The following is a 19,021-nucleotide window of genomic DNA, read 5'->3' on the forward strand; positions in this document are numbered from 1 at the left end:
TCGCACTTCTACCCCGCCCTTCTCAATCCCCGAGGGGGGACTCAGGGCGGCTTACAAAAAGGCACAATTCGATGCCGGCACAACAACAAAGTAAAAAATAAAACATATAAACAGTAATTAAAACAATTAAAACAATCCATTATACATCACAATCCCTAAAAACAATCTTGTGCTCAACGTTTACCAGCTCAGAGTCCGTAAATTCAAATTACATCAATTGAGGTGATAATAGGTAGCAGCAGGTTAAATGTTTTTGAATATTTGCATAGAACTGTAATTTAAGATAAGACTGTCCAACTTTGATTAAATCATTATTGAGGAGGTTGAAAGAGTGTGGCTTGCAACTCTGGGGCAGAGGCCACCTCAAACAAATGAATCCTACAGAAATGCAGAATGAAACTGAAAGGATGCCAATGAGAATGAATAAATTATTAATTGGTCATTGTTAATTATTGTTCATACGTTCTCCAAGTTTGGGACTCCAGATTTACAAGAGATAAAATAGATACAGCTTTTTTTTTTTTTACATTATGCAAAAGTTGAAAATATAACTAAAATAAAATACAGACCATTAGAAGGAAGAACAACAAATATAAAAAAACACAGTACATGAAAGGTCTTTTTCCTGCACAATCAGCCCTCAAAGACCTGATGAAACAAAAAAATCTTCACTTGTCTACAAAAAGATAACAAGGAAGACACCCAGCCCTACTAAAATATTAATTATAATACTACAGATAATATATAATGACAATACTGCTTTGTTATTGTATATTTCTATATTTTCAGTTGTAATGTTTTAAATTGTGAGCCGCTTTGAGTCTCTGCATGGAGAGCAAAAGTGGGATATAAAATAAATAAAAAAATTACTCCTACATTTGAAGTCCAAAACACCAGGAGGGCTAAAGTTTGCTCATGCCTGATCTACACTGTAGAATTAATGCAGTTTGACACCACTTTACTACAAAATCCTGGGATTTGCAGTTTGCCGTACTCCTTGGCAGAGGAGGCTCAAGACAACAAATCCCATGATTTATTGAGCCGCTGAAGTGGTACTGAACTGCATTCATTGTAGAAGCAGCCCAAGGCCTTGTCAAACTACAACTCCCAGGGATCCACAGCATTGAACTATGGCATTTAAAGTGCTATTGAACTGCACTAATTCCTCCTCTGCAGTAAATAAAGCTGCAGTAAATAGAACTCTTCCTGGCCCTTGCCATTACTGGAGAACGGCGGGCAGGGGTTGCCTGGGTGACAGTGTCTACTCCTTGGCTTCCCTCTCCCCCTGGGGAGCCATGAGACAGAAACTTAAAAGTTAGGCATGGGGCTGGGAGCCTGCAGAACCAAAGTCAAAGATCTGGTGGATGCTGCGGAGAGGGAGGGAGAGAGGGCGAGCGAGGAGAGCCCGTCTCCCTTGCTGCTGCTCCTCCGTTTCTCTTTCTGCCTCTTTATTTTTCTGCTGCTGCTGCTCCTACTTCGCTGCTTCCTCCCCATATGTTGGAGCATGGAGAACTAAAGAAGTGCATTGCTGCAAAGTGAAGTAACAAATCTGAAGTGTTGTTTCCCTCTTTGTTCTTTTCCCTCACCTCCTAATGTCCCCCCCCCCCCCCCCATCCCTCCTTTCTTCAGTTGCAAGTTTCCCCTTGAAAGAGCAGGGGGGGGAAGCCCGGCCTCTTCTGCATGTGGCGGAGTGCGGGCTGGTGCATTGCATCTTGGGGAGGTGGGGGACTCACCATTCTCCACACCCCTCAGGCCGGATAAATGCCCTCAGGGGGCCGGTTCTGGCCCGCGGGCCATAGTTTGAGGACCCCTGCTCTAGAACATGGCCATATAGTCCAAAAATACCTACAACAACCCGGTGACCCCGGCCATGAAAGCCTTCGACAATTCATATTATTTTCTTTGCTTTAGGTGTGATGGTGACCAAATCATCTATCTCATACCCAACAACAATTGTCCTCGCCTGCCCTTCAGGGTGGATTGGGTATGAAGGCAAATGCTACTACTTTTCTGGATCAGAAACAACCTGGAATTTGAGCCAGAGCAATTGCTCTGCATCTGGTGCTTCCTTGGTTACAATTGAAGATCAAAAAGAAATGGTGAGGGAGACTTTCATATTGCGTAGTAAGGGTTTTGTACCACGCATTGGGTGCTATCAAGCATCTATGGGAGCTGAGTGCAATGAACCTGTACAACATTTAACTCGTTATGGTGATAGAGACTTGTTACACGACTGAGATACTTAGGCTTGCCAGAGTAAAAACTAGAGTGGGCTCTTCAACCTTTCATGATTGCGGACCCTTCAACACAGCCCTATATCCCAGAATATCAAGGCGGAAAATCCCACATTATCTGAGTGTGGACTCAGATAAACTATTTCAAAGCAGATATTGTGGGATTTTATGCCTTGATATTCTAGTATATAGGGCTGTGTCGAAGGGCCCTGTGTGATAGAAGGGATTTCAGCAAGTGTAAAAAACAACACTAAGGGCCCTTCCATATATCCCAGAAAATCAAGGCAGAAAATCCTACAGCATCTGAGTGTGGACTGAAATAACCCAGTTCAAAGCAGATATTGTGAGATTTTCTGCCTTGATATTCTGGGATATAGGGCTGTGTGGAAGGGCCCTAAGTTTCCTTCCTCAAGCCGCAAGGAGAGGCAGGTAATCAGTAGATGATGATGAAGTTTCTTCTGGAATGTGTCCAGAGGAGAGCGACTAAAATGATAAAGGGTCTGGAGAACAAGCCCCATGAGGAGCGGCTTAAGGAGCTGGGCATGTTTAGCCTGAAGAAGAGAAGGCTGAGAGGGGATATGATAGCCATGTATAAATATGTGAGAGGAAGCCACAGGGAGGAGGGAGCAAGCTTGTTTTCTGCTTCCCTGGAGACTAGGACGCGGAACAATGGCTTCAAACTACAAGAGAGGAGATTCCATCTGAACATGAGGAAGAACTTCCTGACTGTGAGAGCCATTCAGCAGTGGAACTCTCTGCCCCGGAGTGTGGTGGAGGCTCCTTCTTTGGAAGCTTTTAAACAGAGGCTGGATGGCCATCTGTCAGGGGTGATTTGAATGCAATATTCCTGCTTCTTGGCAGGGGGTTGGACTGGATGGCCCATGAGGTCTCTTCCAACTCTTTGATTCTATGATTCTTGAAGGAAACAATTAGTATTTTTAACATTTTTATTTCCTGCACATCATTGTTTTCTATGCAAAATAAACTCAAGTGAATTTTGCAGAATATAAACCCCCAATTGGAGCATGTTTTGCATAGAAAATAACATCTTCACCCCATCACCACACCCATTTGCTTGTCATTTCTATTGCTGTTCACAACACATGGCTATAAAATCTACCTAAAAAATCTGCCTACTCGCTGCATTTGAAGAAGTAGGCTTAGTCTACAAAAGCTCATGTGCCAATATCTTTCACTCTGTCTCTAATATGCTTCAAGATCATTTTGCTTGTTGTCATTCAGGATTAACATGGGTATGTCTTTTCTTGAAAGTGTTTGAATATTTTTCAATCCCTAGGGCACATCTGTAGCAATCCTCTCTTCTACATTTATTGATTTATCGTACCAGGAGTGAACCAAGGGTACAGTTGTCATGTATGGAAAAAAAACAAAGTTTAAAAACTTGGCATTATATTAAATGTCCTTTGACCAGTGGCTGGCCACTTGGGGCCCTTCCACACAGCCCTAATTCCCAGAATATCAAGACAGAAAATCCCAAAATATCTGCTTTGAACTGGGTTATTTGAGTCCACACTCAGATAATGTGGGATTTTCTGCCTTGATATTCTGGGAATTAGGGCTGTGTGGAAGGGCCCTCAGAGTGCCTTTGGTGTTGCTATAAGAAGGTCCTCCATTGTGCATGTGGCAGGGCTCAGACTGCATTGTAACAGGTGATCTATGGTTTGCTCTTCTACATTAAAAATATGAGATTGCACTCCAGTTTTCACTCTAGTTTCTTTCCTTTGCAACGCACATTTCTACAATATGGTGGTTAATGTTTGTGCTACTTGACACTGTGAGACACATTTTCTTTAATTACAGGACTTCATAATGCAAGTTAAAAGACCAACTGATTATTGGATTGGCTTGAAGAGAGAGAAGGAAGGGCAGCCCTGGAAATGGGCAAATGGAACTCTCTTCAATAACTGGTAAGTTTTTCCAAGTCACCATCATGGGGAGGCATCAGTCAAAAACCAAACAACAACCAAAATGTTATAAAGTCACATAACTCAAAAATATGAGGGTTAAATTTTGCAATTACAAAAATGATAACACACACAATTTCAGGAGTCAAAAACAAAAAGAACACCAAAATGGTAGTAGAATACAAAATTGCAAACATAGTGTCATAATTGAGTCAGATGAGAAAAAAAATGGTATTCATTAGCTCAGATGAGCGTGAGTGTGAAAGATATATCGTAAGTTATTTAGTGTTCCACAGTCTGAGTCAACACGTAGCATTTTCTTCTGATCCGAGTCTCATTCTGGCTTGAGGCAGTTTAAAAAAGGCTTCTCCCATCAATTATGGGAGGAATTTCTGGGGAAAAATTACTCTATTTAATTCTTCATCCATTTTGGCTTGGCCTTTGTCAACATAGTGTATCACATACATGGAGAAATTTGGATTCATTGTGTTTCTCTTTCTGTAATTTTGTGTCCTATTGGCATTTTTACAAGATTTTGATATTTTTTGTGGTCTTGAATTTTGTGTCTCACAGTTTTGTAATAACATAATTTAGCGGTCATGTTTTGCAGTGGTATCATTTTTATAACATTTTGATTGTTGTTTGGTAAGGTGTTCATTTGACTTTTCTCAGCCTGAGGGCTGAGAAAAGCAGCATATAAATAAAGTAAATAAATAAATAAAGTAAATTTAGGTTTCAGAAGATCTTGAAACAAAGGGATGTTAAAATGTTTCATTTTAACATTTCCCCTCCTTAAAACAGAAATGTTTGATTGAAAAGTAGGCTCAGTTTCTACAGTTAGGACATTAAATAATTTATGTATTTAGAGGCAGTCCTTCAGGGCCATCCCTCACAAAGCAGAGTACATAAAAGATAAAATCACAGATACAGTAGGTAGATAAATCTAGATCCATGGCCAAAGTCATTTTTGTGACTCTATGTGGCAAATCCAAGAATTCCATGGGAAGTTGCCATTGTAGTTAAAGTGTGTTCAGAGGGCTATAACTTTGTAATGTGAACAGCCCCAAGATACTGGGACATTAAATGGAAGAAGCAAGTAACTTTGCAAGGGAAAAGAAACATGATTTGGCTGACCTCTTGCTAATCACTTATTCCTTCATCCTCCATTTTCCTGAAATAAAGACATTAATTGGTTGCTTTTACATATATCTTTATTTATTTCTAGCCCATTGCATGGTACATGGACTGCAGTAAATAACTTTTGTTTGTAGACTTCACCATTCTTATTTAAAAAATAAAAAGATCCTGCATGTTCACTGTTTCCTATTATAAAAGATACAGAGTATTTCAAAATGATGGACACAAGTGTAGAATTTGTTGAGTGCTTTGAGGGTGTATTCCTGGGTGACTCTTTCTATTGCTAACAAAATGAAGTTCAATGGGGGCAAATGCAAGATACTCCCACTCAGGCAGAAAAAATGAAATGCAAAGATACAGAATGGGGACGCCTGGCTCGAGAACAGTATATGCGAAATAAACCTTGGGGTCCTCATGGACAACAAGTTAAACATGAGCCAACAATGTCATGCAGTGGCTTTAAAAGCCAATGGAATTTTGGCTGTATCAATAGGAGTATAGTGTGTAGATCAAGGGAAGTCTGCTATCCCTCTATTCTGACGTGGTCAGACCATCCCTGTTATACTGTGTCCAATTCTAGGCACTGCAATTTAAGGGAAATGTTGACAAGCTGGAATTTGTCCGGAGGAGAGCAACTAAAATGATCAACAGCCTAGAGAACAAGCCCTATGAGGAGCGGTTTAAAGAGCTGGGCATGTTTAGCCTGCAGAAGAGAAGGATGAGAGGAGACATGATGAGGGCCATGTGAGGGGAAGTCATAGGGAGGAGGGAGCAAGCTTGTTTTCTGCTGCCCTGGAGACTAGGACATGGAACAGTGGCTTCAAACTACTGGAAAGGAGATTCTACCTGAACATGAGGAAGAACTTCCTAACTGTGAGAGCTGTTCAGCAGTGGAACTCTCTGCCCTGGAATGTGGTGGAAACTTCTTCTTTGGAGGTTTTCAAACAGAAGCTGGATGGCCATCTGTCGGGGGTGCGATTTTCCTGCTTCGTGGCAGGGGATTGGATTGGATGGCCCACGAGGTCTCTTTCAATTATGATTCTATCTCTTTCAACTCTGATCGTTCTATGTTTTATGATTCTATGAGGGGTTTTTTTTTATACAACATAAATAAGGAATCTATTGGTAGTGTGATGCAGGTTATGACATAGGGACTCAATTTCTGTTGTCCAATCATTGCAGGTTTGACATTGGAGCTGATGGACCCTGTGCCTACCTGAATGATGAGAAGGCCAGTTCAACATTATGCTGGATAACACGAAATTGGATATGTGGCATGTCTGCTCGCTCGGCCTAAGCAAAGTTTGAAAGCTTCCCAACACAAATGATTTGATCATCGTAGGCTGCACATAGGTTATCCGTTTATTCAAAAGGTCCAGACCAGAACTTGGAAGCAACAACCTATCTACAACTTGTTACTTTCTTGTAACAAAGTTTTAACAACATTACATTCCAAAAGTTACAAAAAATGGGAAATCATCTCTTTTTAGTGTAACAAATTAACATTCTCTGGTTACATGATTCTTACTACCATTAAGAAAAGTAACAAGTGACGCAACGAGCTGCATTTTCCTTTTGAGTGTAAATGTACTACTTTATTCTTTCAATAAGAAGTTACATCACAGGTTATTTCCAAGCTCTGGTCTAGATAATCAACGTAATCAACGCCCATTTTGAAAGACTTCTTTTGAGAATGCAAATTTATAATTGACTGACAAACCAGCAAACTCTAATCCATCTCCCACCTAATGCATGCATTGTCCTTACAAATGCTGAGCAAACAGTTGTGGAATTTGTTTACAAAAGGTACCAAATCCACCTGAACAAATTTTACAGAAATTGGAGGGGGGGGGGGGATGACACATGCTGAGCATATATATTTGTTGACTGTAAAATGCAGTTTTCCGAGTCCTGTGATAATAGTTTGATGCGTACATAATACTGCCTTTTTTCACTTGTAAAATGCCATCGAGTGTAAGATACATCCTAATTTTAGTACCACCAACAAAAATACATAGGATACACATGTGATTCTAGGATGCACCCCATTTTTGAGATGTTTACCTAGGGAAAATGTGTGTCTTAATGTTGAAGAAATATAGTAGTCTACTTCTAGACAACAATATACTGCCATTTATAACTATTTTTTCCATTTTTTAAAATTTGGTACCTTTTTGAAACAAACTCCACAATTGTTTTCCTTTAGAAGTGTCCCCGTGGAGGGGAATTCATTGTAGGAAATAGGAAGGATTTCTTTTAGTAGTATCCAGAGTAGTGGACCACTTCTCCCTGTAATTTATTGTTTTGTAATGATCCTTTAAGGAGCCTCCGGTGATGCAGTGGGTTAAAGTGCTGAGCTGTGGAATGTGCTGACTGTAAGGTCAGCAGTTTGATTCCAGGGAGTTGGGTGAGTTCCTGCTGTTAGCTTCTGCCAATCTAGCAGTTCGAAAACATGTAAATGTGAGTAGATCAATAGGTACCACTTTGGTGGGAAGGTCACAGTGCTCCATGAAGTCATGCTGGCCACATGACCTTGGAGGTGTCTGCAGACAATGCTACTCTTCAGCTTAGAAATGAAGACGAGCATCACCTAGATTTAACGTCAAGGGGAAACCTTTACATTTACTAATGATCCTTTTATAACATCCTTTAGGAGTAATCAATTTGTGGGGATGATGATGGATTGTAATTTCCATCAGCAACTCCAACCACAATAACTGATAGTGAGGAATGGTGGGAGTTGTCAACCAACAACATTTGGAAGTCCACAAGTTGACCACTCTGCTTGGTTCAGCTGCTGGATTTCTCCATGGAGGAGAATCAAATGCAGTGGAATCCTCACTGCCAGTCTTAGCCCATCCAGCATTTCAATGTGTAATCCAATGGTTATCCCATTAGAATAAGGGCAGATAAGCTATTTCCCCACCCCGGTGCAATTCCCAGCATTTCTTGGCATTGCCACCAGCTAAGGCTGGTAGGGAGTATACTTAAACAATTTCTAATAGGCCTCCCTTGCACCAAAACTTTATCCTTGTGACTTGAGTATCCCAGGAGTGCCTCTCTGGCTGTTGAGACATAGCTGTTTGAAAAATGCTTTTCCTCTCTTTGTTTCCCAATTGGCAACTGCTGGGTATCTCTGTGGAAGAGAATCTCATGCAACAAGAAAAGTATGAAGTACTCTTATATTAAGGGTGCCCTCACCCAACCCCACGAGGTCTTTGGTACTGTATCTACTTGATCTAATGTGCCATGAAATAATGTGGACCTCAATTTACAAAGTCCTGATTTTTTTTTAAAAAAAATGCTACCAAATGTAATGCACAGCGACAAATAATGCACTTTGTAAGTTGGCCCCAAAAGGTGTGCATTACAGTTTCACAGAATTCCCTTTTAAAGAATTAAAGTGCTAAAGCACCACAGTTTTCAGCAATAGAAAACCTGGGGTGTATCTATGCTGTGTATGCATAGATACATTCAATTAACAGCCTTGATTCAATTAACTGCCTTGTTTTAATGCTATAGAGTAATGGGAGCTGTAGTGTTACAAGGTCTTGAGCCTTCTCTGCCAAAGAATGCAAGTGCCTTATTATGCTGTGGCAGTAAAATTAGCCATGACATCCCTCCAATAGGAGCTCGAGGTGCAGCTCCTGAAGCAGCTTCCCTTAGGCTTTGGCTCAGCACAAAGATTACTGTATGACTCAAATCTAATGCACACCTTAATTTTGGTGAAGTAGTTCAGCCAAAATAGGTGAGAATTAGATGCAAGTAAATAGGGCAATTTGTTCCTTCATTTCAGTTGTTTCGGTTAAAAACATGAAGACAGTTGTGAGATTTGAAGATTGAGTTTAATAATAATGTAGTTGTAAGTTAGGGTCATGCCGGCCACATGATCTTGGAGGTGTCTATGGACAATGCCAGCTCTTCAGTTTAGAAATGGAGATGAGCACCAACCCCCAGAGTCGGACACAACTGGACTTAATGTCAAGGGAAAAACCTTTACCTTTACCTAAGTTAGGAATTAAGATTTTAATCATTATATAATAGCAAGACAGGTAATCAGTTTTACAGAAATGTCTTTGGGATGGAAAATGGGAAGTCACTTTTAAGCTTATTTTTCCCCTCATTTTATAGGTAGCAGAGGGGGGTTAGGGTGGACATTGTTTCAATGTAATATAAGTTGTTTAGCATATTTTATTTATTTGTCGTGTCAGAGCAACAAGTCCATTATATTACATTTCTAACAGAACAAAGCAAACAAACAGACAAAATACAGAACTTGTGAGTTTGGTAGTTGGTTAAATGTCCTTTGACCAGTATCTGGCCACTTGGAGTGCTTCTGGTGTTGCTGCAAGAAGGTCCTCCATTGTGCATGTAGCAGGGCTCAGGTTGCATTGCAGCAGGTGGTCAGTGGTTTGCTCCTCTCCACACTCGCATGTCGAGGATTCCATTTTGTGGCCCCATTTCTGAAGGTTGGCTCTGCATCTCGTGGTGCCCGAGCGCAGTCTGTTCAGTGCCTTCCAGGTCGCCCAGTCCTCTGTGTGCCCGGGGGGAGTCTCTCATTTGGTATCAGCCACAGATTGAGGTTCTGGGTTTGAGCCTGCCACTTTTGGACTCTCGCTTGCTGAGGTGTTCCAGTGAGTGTCTCTGTAGATCTTAGAAAACTATTTCTAGATTTAAGTCGTTGACGTGCCGGCTGATACCCAAACAGGGGATGAGCTGGAGATGTCTCTGCCTTGGTCCTTTCACTATTGGTTGCTACTTCCCGGCGGATGTCAGATGGTGCAATACTGGCTAAGCAGTGTAATTGCTCCAGTGATGTAGGGCGCAGACACCCTGTGATAATGCGGCATGTCTCATTAAGAGCCACATCCACTGTTTTAGTGTGGTGAGATGTGTTCCACACTGGGCATGCATACTCGGCAGCAGAGTAGCATAGCGCAAGGGCTATGCATATTAAGCATATTAAGATTCCTTTAATATTGAATGGAATATTAGGCAGATTACTTGTATTACAGCAGTAGAGTGAAATAAAATAAATGTAGGCATAGTGCATGGTGCTGGTGTTGATAAGAGAGTGGCATGGCTCATTTCACACAAGGGCTTCCCTAGCAATACTTTATAAACCTCATATGTGAGGCCTGGGGAGGAATAATGTATAAATGGGATCAAATATCTGCCCTGAGCCCCCTTGGGGAGAAATATATTATTAATAGGGTATCTTTCCCATTTGTACTTTTTTGTAGGTGCTTGGAAAGTGAGAGCCAAGCAGACACAATTTCTGACTTTGCACAATATCATTCCTGAGCACAAAGCTGACTCTCACCCTTTCCAATTCCCTGGAGCCTGAGCCAACATGAGCCATACATTTAAGGACCCCTTCACAAAGCTATATGACCCAGATTATCAAGGGAGAAAATCCCACAATATATGTTTTGAACTGGGTTATATGAGTCTACACTGCCATATAACCCAGTTCAAAGCAGTTAATGTGGGATTTTTTTCAGCTGTATGAAAGGGGCCATAGTCTTAAACCAGCAGTGTTGTTGTTTTTTTGTTTTTTTACTGTATGAAATTTATGTGTTGAATATTGTCTACATCAGGGGTCCTTAAACTAAGGCCTGGGGGCCAGATACGACCCTCGAAGGTCATTTACCCGGCCCTCACTCAGGGTCAACCTAAGTCTGAAACTACTTGAAAGTACACAATAACAACAATCCCATCTCATCAGCCAAAAGCAGGTCTACACTTCCCATTGAAATACTAATAAATTTATATTTGTTATTTTAATTATTGTATTGTGTATAGTTTTTTTGCACTACAAATAAGATATGTGCAATGTGCATAGGAATTCATTGGTTTGTTTTTTTTTCAAAATATAATCCGACCCTCCAAAAGTTTGAGGGACTGTGACCTGGCCCTCTGTTTAAAAAGTTTGTGGACCCCTGGTCTACCTATTATGTTTCAATTGCACTTGAAAGTAGATGTAATAATCTAAATCTCATAGTTGAAGAAATTAACTTATATTGTTTTAAGGGACCCGATCCAGTCTGATCTTGGAAGTTAAGCAAGGTCAGCCCTGGTTCGATAGTTAGGAGACCACAAAGGTGCTATGGGATACATTTCAGATGAAGACACTGGCAAAACCATTTTGGGTATTCCTTGCCTATGAAAACATTCTATGCAGTTCATGGGATGGCCATATGGCCAGGTGCTTCCCTTTATACTTTTGTAACACCGTTTTTGTATTTTATATATGTATGTATCCCTTTTGTGGTGAAGGCTGATGATAATTTTACAAACATGTAATACTAAGGCATTAAAATAAAGAAAAGAATGTGGAAAAGAGGTCTGGCTTTTTCCCCTTCATCTAATGACTGTTCCCCCCCCCCCCCCCCCCAGGGATTTTATCCCAGAGATTCAGGAGCAGGGGGGAAACTTTGCAGTTACTGTTTAGGAAATCTCTCCCCAAAGAAACTGTTCAATCACATAAACAAGACATACAATAATTCCCAATTTTCCCAACACTTCATATTCTTAACAAGAGTTGGTACTGAACATTCTCCAGATAGCAGTTGTGGTTTTGAGCATTTAACTGTAACAGCAGGTGGAAACGGGAGGGCTGTCACCATCCAAAATGCACAGTTAGGTTTTTTGTTACGTGGTTTAGATTTGATTCCATAGGATTTATTTAGGAATACTCACTTAAAATATTTGTGTGTGGAGTTGTTATTTGCCTTCAGGTCAATTCTAATGCTAGGCAACCCTGCCTAAGGATGTATCTACACTGTACAATGCACGCAGTTTGACACCGTTACAGGTTTTTGGACTTTAACTCCCACAACTCCTTACAGCCGGCAAGGTGGCTGGGATTTCTGGGAGTTGAAGTCCAAAATGCCTGGAGGACCAAAGGTTGGTAGCCACTGAGCTAAATAAAGAATTTGTGAAACTCCAGTTCCCAGAATTCCACCACACCGAGCCATGGCAGTTAAACGGAAAGGAAAGAAAGGAAAGAAAGAAAGGAAAAAAGAAAAAAAAGGAGGGAGGAAGAGAAGGAAAAGGAAGGAAGGAAAGAAAGAATGTAAGGAAGGAAGAAGGGAGGGGGCAGAGAGGGAAGAAGGAAAAGGAAGGGAAGAAGGAGGGAAGAAGGAAAAGGACAGAAGGGAGGGAAGGGAAGAAGGAAAGGGATGGAAGGGAAAGAAGGAAAAGGGAGAAAGGAGGGAGGGAGGGGAAGGAAGGAAAGAAAGGAGGAAGGAAGGGGAGAAGGAAAGGGAGGGAAGAAGGAAAAGGAAGGAAAGGAGGGAAGGAGGAAGGGAAGAAGGAAAATGAGAGAAGAAAGAAGGATGGGGGGTGGGAAGAAGAAAAAGGAAGGGAAGAAGGGAGGGGAGGGAAGAAGGAAAAGAAAGGAAAGAAGGGAGGGAAAGAAGGAAGAAGGAAAAGGAAGGAAGGAGAGGGCAGGGAGGGAAGAAGGAAAATGAAGGAAGGGAAGAAGGGAAGGAAGAAAGGGGAAAAGGAAAACGAAGGAAGGGAAAGAAGGAAAAGGGAGGGGGGAGGGAGGGGGAAGGAAAGAAAGGAGAGAGGGAAGGGAAGAAGGAAAAGGAAGAAGGAAGGGGAGGGAAGAAGGAAAAGGAAGACAAGGAGGGAAGAAGGAAAAGGAAGGAAAGAAGGAGGAAAGAGAAGAAGGAAAAGGAAGGAAGGGAAGAAGGAAAAGGAAGGAAAAGGGAGGAAGAAGGGAAGGAAGAAGGGAGGGGCAGGGAGGGAAGGGAAGAAGGAAAAGGAAGGGAATGAAAGAAGAAAGGAGAGGGCAGGGAGGGAAAAGGGGAAGGAAGAAAGAAAGGGAGAAAAGGGAAAGAAGGAAAAGGAAGAAAGGAGGGAGGTGTTAAGGGAAGGAAGGAAGGGAAGAAGAAAAAGGAGGGAAAGAAGGAAAGGAAGGATAAAAGAAGGGAGGAAAGAAAGGAGGGAGGGAAGGGGAGAAGGAAAGAAAAGAGGAGGGGAGACTAAACATTCAGTAGGGCAAAACTAAAAGAATAGACGATTCAAACATACACAGCCAATGCATCTCCCTTCTTCAAGTCTCCCAGTAGATGGGGCGGGACATCCTGCAGCTGGAACCGGAAGAGAGAAAGAAAGACGGGACTTCCGGTGTCTCTACTGCTTCCGCTTCTCCATTTCTGGAGCTGCCCTCCTTCCTCTCGCATCTCCCTTGAGCTCTGGGCTTTCAACCCTCCCTTAACCAAAGGGCAAACGTAGAGGCCTGAATTCTCTCCGCGCCTCGCCTGGTTCCTGCGGAGGAGGGATCCCAGCGTGGAGGAAGGGGAATCCGGGAAGCGGAGGAAGCTGGCGAGGGGGAGCCAGGCTGGGCGAAGGAGAGGCCCCTCTGCGCATGCGCCGCCTGAACCAGGCCCAGGACGAGGGAAGGAGCAGAGTGAGTGCTCCAAAGACGCGAGGGCTGTGTGGTCAGCATACAAAGGGAAGGGGCTCTCTCAGTCCAGGCCTGGGCAGACTTGGGCCCTCCAGGGGTTTTGAACGACAACTCCCAACATTGCTAACAGCCTATCGGCTGTTAGGAATGCTGGGAGTTGGAGTTCAAAACCCCTGGAGGGCCCAAGTCTGCCCAGGCCTGGATTATACTTTTCATGATGCATTTGACCAGGACTTCTGGGAGCTAGAATCCAAAGCTTTATGGTTGCCCAACTATAAATGTTTTACATAGTGGTTGATACTCTTTAGTTTTTGCCCAGTTTGCGTCCCCAGATGTTACTGAATGACAACTCCCATCCCTTTTGATTCTCTGCCATGCAGACTGGGGATAGTGGGAGTGGCAACCCAACAGCACTTGTGACTCTGAGGTTGGGCAAAGGTTATAGGACATTTTAAAGTTAGGCATCACATCCACAAGCCTACTAGCTACAGAACGGGGGATGCGTGGCTTGAGAGCGGTATGTGTGAAAAAGATCTTGGGGTCCTCGTGAACAAGTTAAACATAAGCCAACAATGTGATGTGGTGACAAAAAAAAAAGTGGGATTTTGGCCTGCATCAGTAGGGGTCTAGTTTCAGGGAAGTCACGCTACCCCTCTCTTCTGCCTTGGTTAGACCACGCCTGGAATATTGTGTCCAATTCTGGGCACCACAATTGAAGAGAGATGTTGACAAGCTGGAATGTGTCCAGAGGAGGGCGACTAAAATGATCAAGGGTCTGGAGAACAAGCCCTATGAGGAACGGCTTAAGGAGCTGGGCATGTCTAGCCTGAAGAAGAGAAGGCTGAGAGGAGACATGATAGCCGCATATAAATACATGAGAGGAAGTAATAGGGAGGAGGGAGCAAGCTTGTTTTCTGCTGCTCTGGAGACTAGGACACGGAACAGTGGCTTCAAACTACAAGAAAGGAGATTCCACCTGAACATGAGGAAGAACTTCCTGACTGTGAGGGCTGTTCAGAAGTGGAGCTCTACCCCAGAGTGTGGTAGAGGCTCCTTCTTTGGAAGCTTTTAAACAGAGAGTGGATGGCCGTCTGTCGGGGTGCTTTGAATGCAATTTTCCTGCTTCTTGTCAGGGGGTTGGACTAGATGGCCCATGAGGTCTCTTCCAATTCTATGTTTCTAAGCATCTAAATGCAAACTCCTGACTAAGCAGAATAAACTGCAGCCTTCCAGATGTTATGTGCCCCAACGCCCATCTCTAGTTATGATGTCTAATGATGAGGAATAATCCCGCATTTGGAAGGTCTCATAAAATGACACATCTGTCCAGATTTGGCTCATGGGTTTTCGGTTTGGTACATGGACTAAATGATCAGGATAAAAGGGAAGTGTTTTATCGAAGGCTTTCGTGGCTAGAATCACTGGGTTGTTGTAGTTTTTTCGAACTATATGGCCATGTTCTAGAGGCATTCTCTCCTGACGTTTCACCCGCATCTATGGCAAGCATCCTCAGAGATAGTGAGGTCTGTTGGAACTAGGAAAGTGTTATCTTATGTCATAGTTTCTCAAACTGTGCTCCTCCCAATGTTTAGGACTTCAAATCCCACAATTCCTTACAGCTGGTAAGTTGGCTCAGATTTCTGGGAGCGGAATTCTAAAACCCCTGGAGGAGCACAGTTTGAGAAACACTGTCTTATGTTAGACTAAAAAAAAAGGGAGTAGGACACAGCCATTTTTTGACTTGGCTTCAGGATGTTGTTGCCCATGGCTGTCTCAAAAATTACTGAGAACTAGTGGGAGAGGAAAAGGGGGATCACAAGCCCTTTTCCTAGTTGCCAAACAGCACTCCAAATGTGGGAAAGACCAATTAATGGCTGAGAAGCATGTTGTGGCCTAGCTAGTTTCTATTTCTGCATGGGAGAAATAGAGACATCTTAACCAGCAGAGGGTGTGCTTCAGTCACTGATTTCTAGAGAGAAGGAATAGTACCAGCATAGGGAAGGGAAAGCATAAAAGCCTACTCCTCTAAATTAGAGTTTGGGGAACAGGGATGCATCTACATTGTAAGATTAGGGTTGGAAAAGATCCCAAGGGCCATCCATTCCAACCCCATTCTGCCAGGCAGGAAAACACAATCCAAGCACAGATGAACATCCAGCCTCTGCTTTAAAACCCCCAGAGGCAGAGACTCCATCACACTCCCAGGCAGCATCATATTCTACTGCTGAAGACCTCCAACTATCAGGAAGTTCTTCCAAATGCTTAGGTGGAATCTCTTTTCTGCGGTGTTCATCCATTGCTCCCTGTCCTAGTCTCCAGAGCAGCAGAAAGCAAGCTTTCTCCCTCATCATATCTTTAATCATGGCTCTCATGTTCTGTCTCATTCTTCTTTCCTTCAAGCTAAACATACCTAACTCCTTCAGCCATTCTTCATGGGGCTTGGCTTCGAGACCACTTTGGGTGTCTTTTTCTGGACACCTTTCCTCTTGTCAGTACCCTTTTTGAATTGTGGTGCCCAGACTAGATACTGTGTTGTTGCAGGTAAGGTGTTACCAAAGCAGAATGGAGTGAGACTGTGACTTCCTCTTGATGGAGCCTAGGATCGTATTGGCTTCTTTAGCTGTCACATCACACTGTTGATTCATGTTCAGCTTGTGGTCTCCTAAGATTCCTAGATCCCTTTAATGTGGACTGTTTTCAAGCCAGTTTGATATCAGTGAGTAGGGTTTTAAAATGATTTTTATAAAAAAAAAATTTTTTTTAAAGTAAGTTAAATCCCAAGAAATTGAAAATAAAAACACAAAACTAAAATAGACAACAAAAAAGTAAATACAGAGTCAACGCCATTATTTATTTATTTATTTATTTATGATATTTCTATCCTACCTTTCTTGAACCTGAAGGTGACTCATGGCAGCTTACAACCAGGCAGCCATTCAATGCCTTAATAATATACACTTAAATCCACATTTAAAACAGAATTTTAAAAAGTATGTACAATAAGATCTTTTAAAAAACATATAAAACCAATATATAAATCCAATACTTTTATTGTTAGCCTCATTGTCCAAAACCCCATAGTATTTCCTCTCCATAACTTCCCCATCCCACCAACTAAACCTAACAAAAACTCTAACCTGTCTGGGGGCCATTTTTGTTCCGCTCCCTCCGCCCCTGGCGGAGACAGCCCCTGCCAATGCTGTGCAAGTTAATGTTATAGCAACGCAAATAATTAAGAGAAGCTTTTTTTCTGTCTATCATAAGTATGGCTTCACTGCACTGGACCAAAATGCTATTAAAAGCCTAACATACATGGACTGAGTCAAAGGCAAAGAGAATGATTTGCACAGAGCAGAAGAGGCAGGAATGAAGAGAGCAGTTGAGGCAGATGGAAGGGAAACCCAAGCATATATTTTGAACATCCTTGGTTGAGTCGGTGCCTTTGAAGCAAAGTGTAAAGTTGTTTTTGTGTTTTTTTACAGGCAAAAATGCAGAGGAGTTTGGAGCAGCGATATGCGATCAAGTTCTGTGTCAAACTTGGAAAATCTGGCTCTGAAACGTTGCAATTGTTGAGGACAGCTTATGGGGATGCTGTGTTGTCTTCAGCCCAAGTCTTCAGGTGGCACAAGGCATTCAAGGATGGGAGGGAGAGCGTTGAGGATGAACAGCGTGCTGGGCGCCCTTCAACTGCAAGAACGGAGGAGAATGTGTCTCGTGTGAAGGCAGTTCTGGATAGGGACCGAGGTTTGAATGTGCGGTTAATCGCAGAGAAGGTAGGACTACCGAAAACGGATGTCCATCGAATCATGACGGAAGATCTGCACATGAGAAAAAATTGTGCGAAACTGGTCCCGAAGAATTTGTCAGATGAACAAAAAAACAATCATGTGTTGATTTCTCATGAACTCTTGGGTCGTGTGTCAAGTGAGCCTGACTTACTGCAGCGACTGATAGCTGGAGATGAAACATGGGTTTTTGAGTATGATCCCACAGCTGAAAAACAAACTTCAGAGTGGCACACTTCCCAGTCAACTCAACCAAAGACTGAATAAGCAGATCAAGAGTCCAATCTATGCTCATTTGTTTTTAATCAAAGAGAATTGTTCACAAGGAGTCTGCCACCCAGACAGATGGTGTATCAAAGATTTTACCTACAGGTACTCAATCCTTTGAGAAGCAAGAGTTGTACACTTCTGCTGTTTAATTGCAAACACATGGTTTGTTCAGCATGCCAGTGTGCTAAGTCAGAGATTGCTCTCTGTGAGGGACTTTGGTTCAAAACAATATGACAACACTTCCCCAACCACTGTACAACCTTATATTGGTCCTGTGCGATTTCTTGTTATTCCCTGAGCTCTAAACCCATTTCCATAGATATCAATTTGGGACGGTTGGAAATATCCATGCAGCCGTGGTGAGGGCTTTGAACAACATCTCTAGTGAAGACTTCTTTCACTGTTTTGGTTAAATATTTGAAAGGTTGTCACATTGAGGAGGGGCAAACTTGTTTTCTACTGCTCCGGAGATGAGGACACAGAGCAATGGATTCAAATTGCAGGAAAAGTGATTCCATCTAAACCTTGGGAACAACTTCCTGACTGTAAGAGCTGTTTGACAGTGAAATATGCTACCTCAGAGCAGAGGAATATCTTCTGGTGGCCATTTGTTGGGGGTGCTTTCAATAGCAGAATGGGGTTGGACTGGATGGCCCTTGGGATCTCTTCCAACTTGTATGATTCTATAATATGGAATTGCTGTAGTCAGGCACAAATAGCCTGTTTTGAAGGGGATAGACTGCAATTGTATGTATGTTCAATAAAAACGTTTTCATTAATTCTGATCACTTCTGAGGTTTCTACTGCACAAGTCGAGGGGAGAACCCCACTCTTAGCAACAGCTGCATGGCGCTTGGAGTCAGGGGGAGTTCCTGTTAGCCTCTCCATATATACCATGGGGTTTGTTGTTGTGTGCCTTAAAGTAATTTATAACCATAGTTGATCATACGTTGGATTTTTTTCCTAGCACAATTTACTTGCAGGAAGTTTGTCATTGCCTTCCTCTGAGAATCGGTGGTTTTTGTGGCTGAATGGGGATCTGGATCCTGGTCTTCAGGGTTGTGGCCAAGCGCTCAAAGTACTAAACCAAACTGGTGTCGCTTTGGTTCCAAAATGTGTTCAAATTATTATTACTTTCATTATTTAATATCAATAAGAAATAATACTATCATTACACACTTTTTCTGTAAGATGAGATGGATAAATAAATATTGGGAGCCAGTACTGGCCCATCTGAAGGGGGAAGCTCAG

At 42.4% G+C, this 19,021-nt stretch overlaps 2 protein-coding genes across 4 annotated transcripts in view; both read left to right on the forward strand.

Moving 5' to 3' along the window:
- Nucleotides 1–8,586, forward strand: part of LOC132765132 (C-type lectin domain family 2 member B-like) — a 35,804-nt gene extending 27,218 nt beyond the window's left edge. For all 3 annotated transcript variants that reach the window (XM_067463375.1, XM_067463377.1, XM_067463376.1), the window contains 3 exons: nt 1,912–2,099; nt 4,056–4,162; nt 6,479–8,586. In XM_067463375.1, the coding sequence (XP_067319476.1) occupies nt 1,912–2,099; nt 4,056–4,162; nt 6,479–6,593 (410 nt within the window). In that variant the 3' untranslated portion in view covers nt 6,594–8,586. The remainder of the gene's footprint in view (nt 1–1,911; nt 2,100–4,055; nt 4,163–6,478) is intronic.
- Nucleotides 8,587–13,435: 4,849 nt separating this feature from the next.
- GVQW3 (GVQW motif containing 3) lies at nt 13,436–18,549 on the forward strand. Its single transcript, XM_060759319.2, has 2 exons — nt 13,436–13,718; nt 17,198–18,549. The coding sequence occupies exons 1-2, from the start codon at nt 13,677–13,679 to the stop codon at nt 17,765–17,767; spliced, it is 612 nt and encodes a 203-aa protein (XP_060615302.2). The 5' UTR covers nt 13,436–13,676; the 3' UTR covers nt 17,768–18,549.
- Nucleotides 18,550–19,021: the final 472 nt, after the last annotated feature.

Source organism: Anolis sagrei, chromosome 2 (genome assembly GCF_037176765.1).
Source record: "Anolis sagrei isolate rAnoSag1 chromosome 2, rAnoSag1.mat, whole genome shotgun sequence".
Lineage (NCBI taxonomy): Eukaryota > Metazoa > Chordata > Lepidosauria > Squamata > Dactyloidae > Anolis > Anolis sagrei.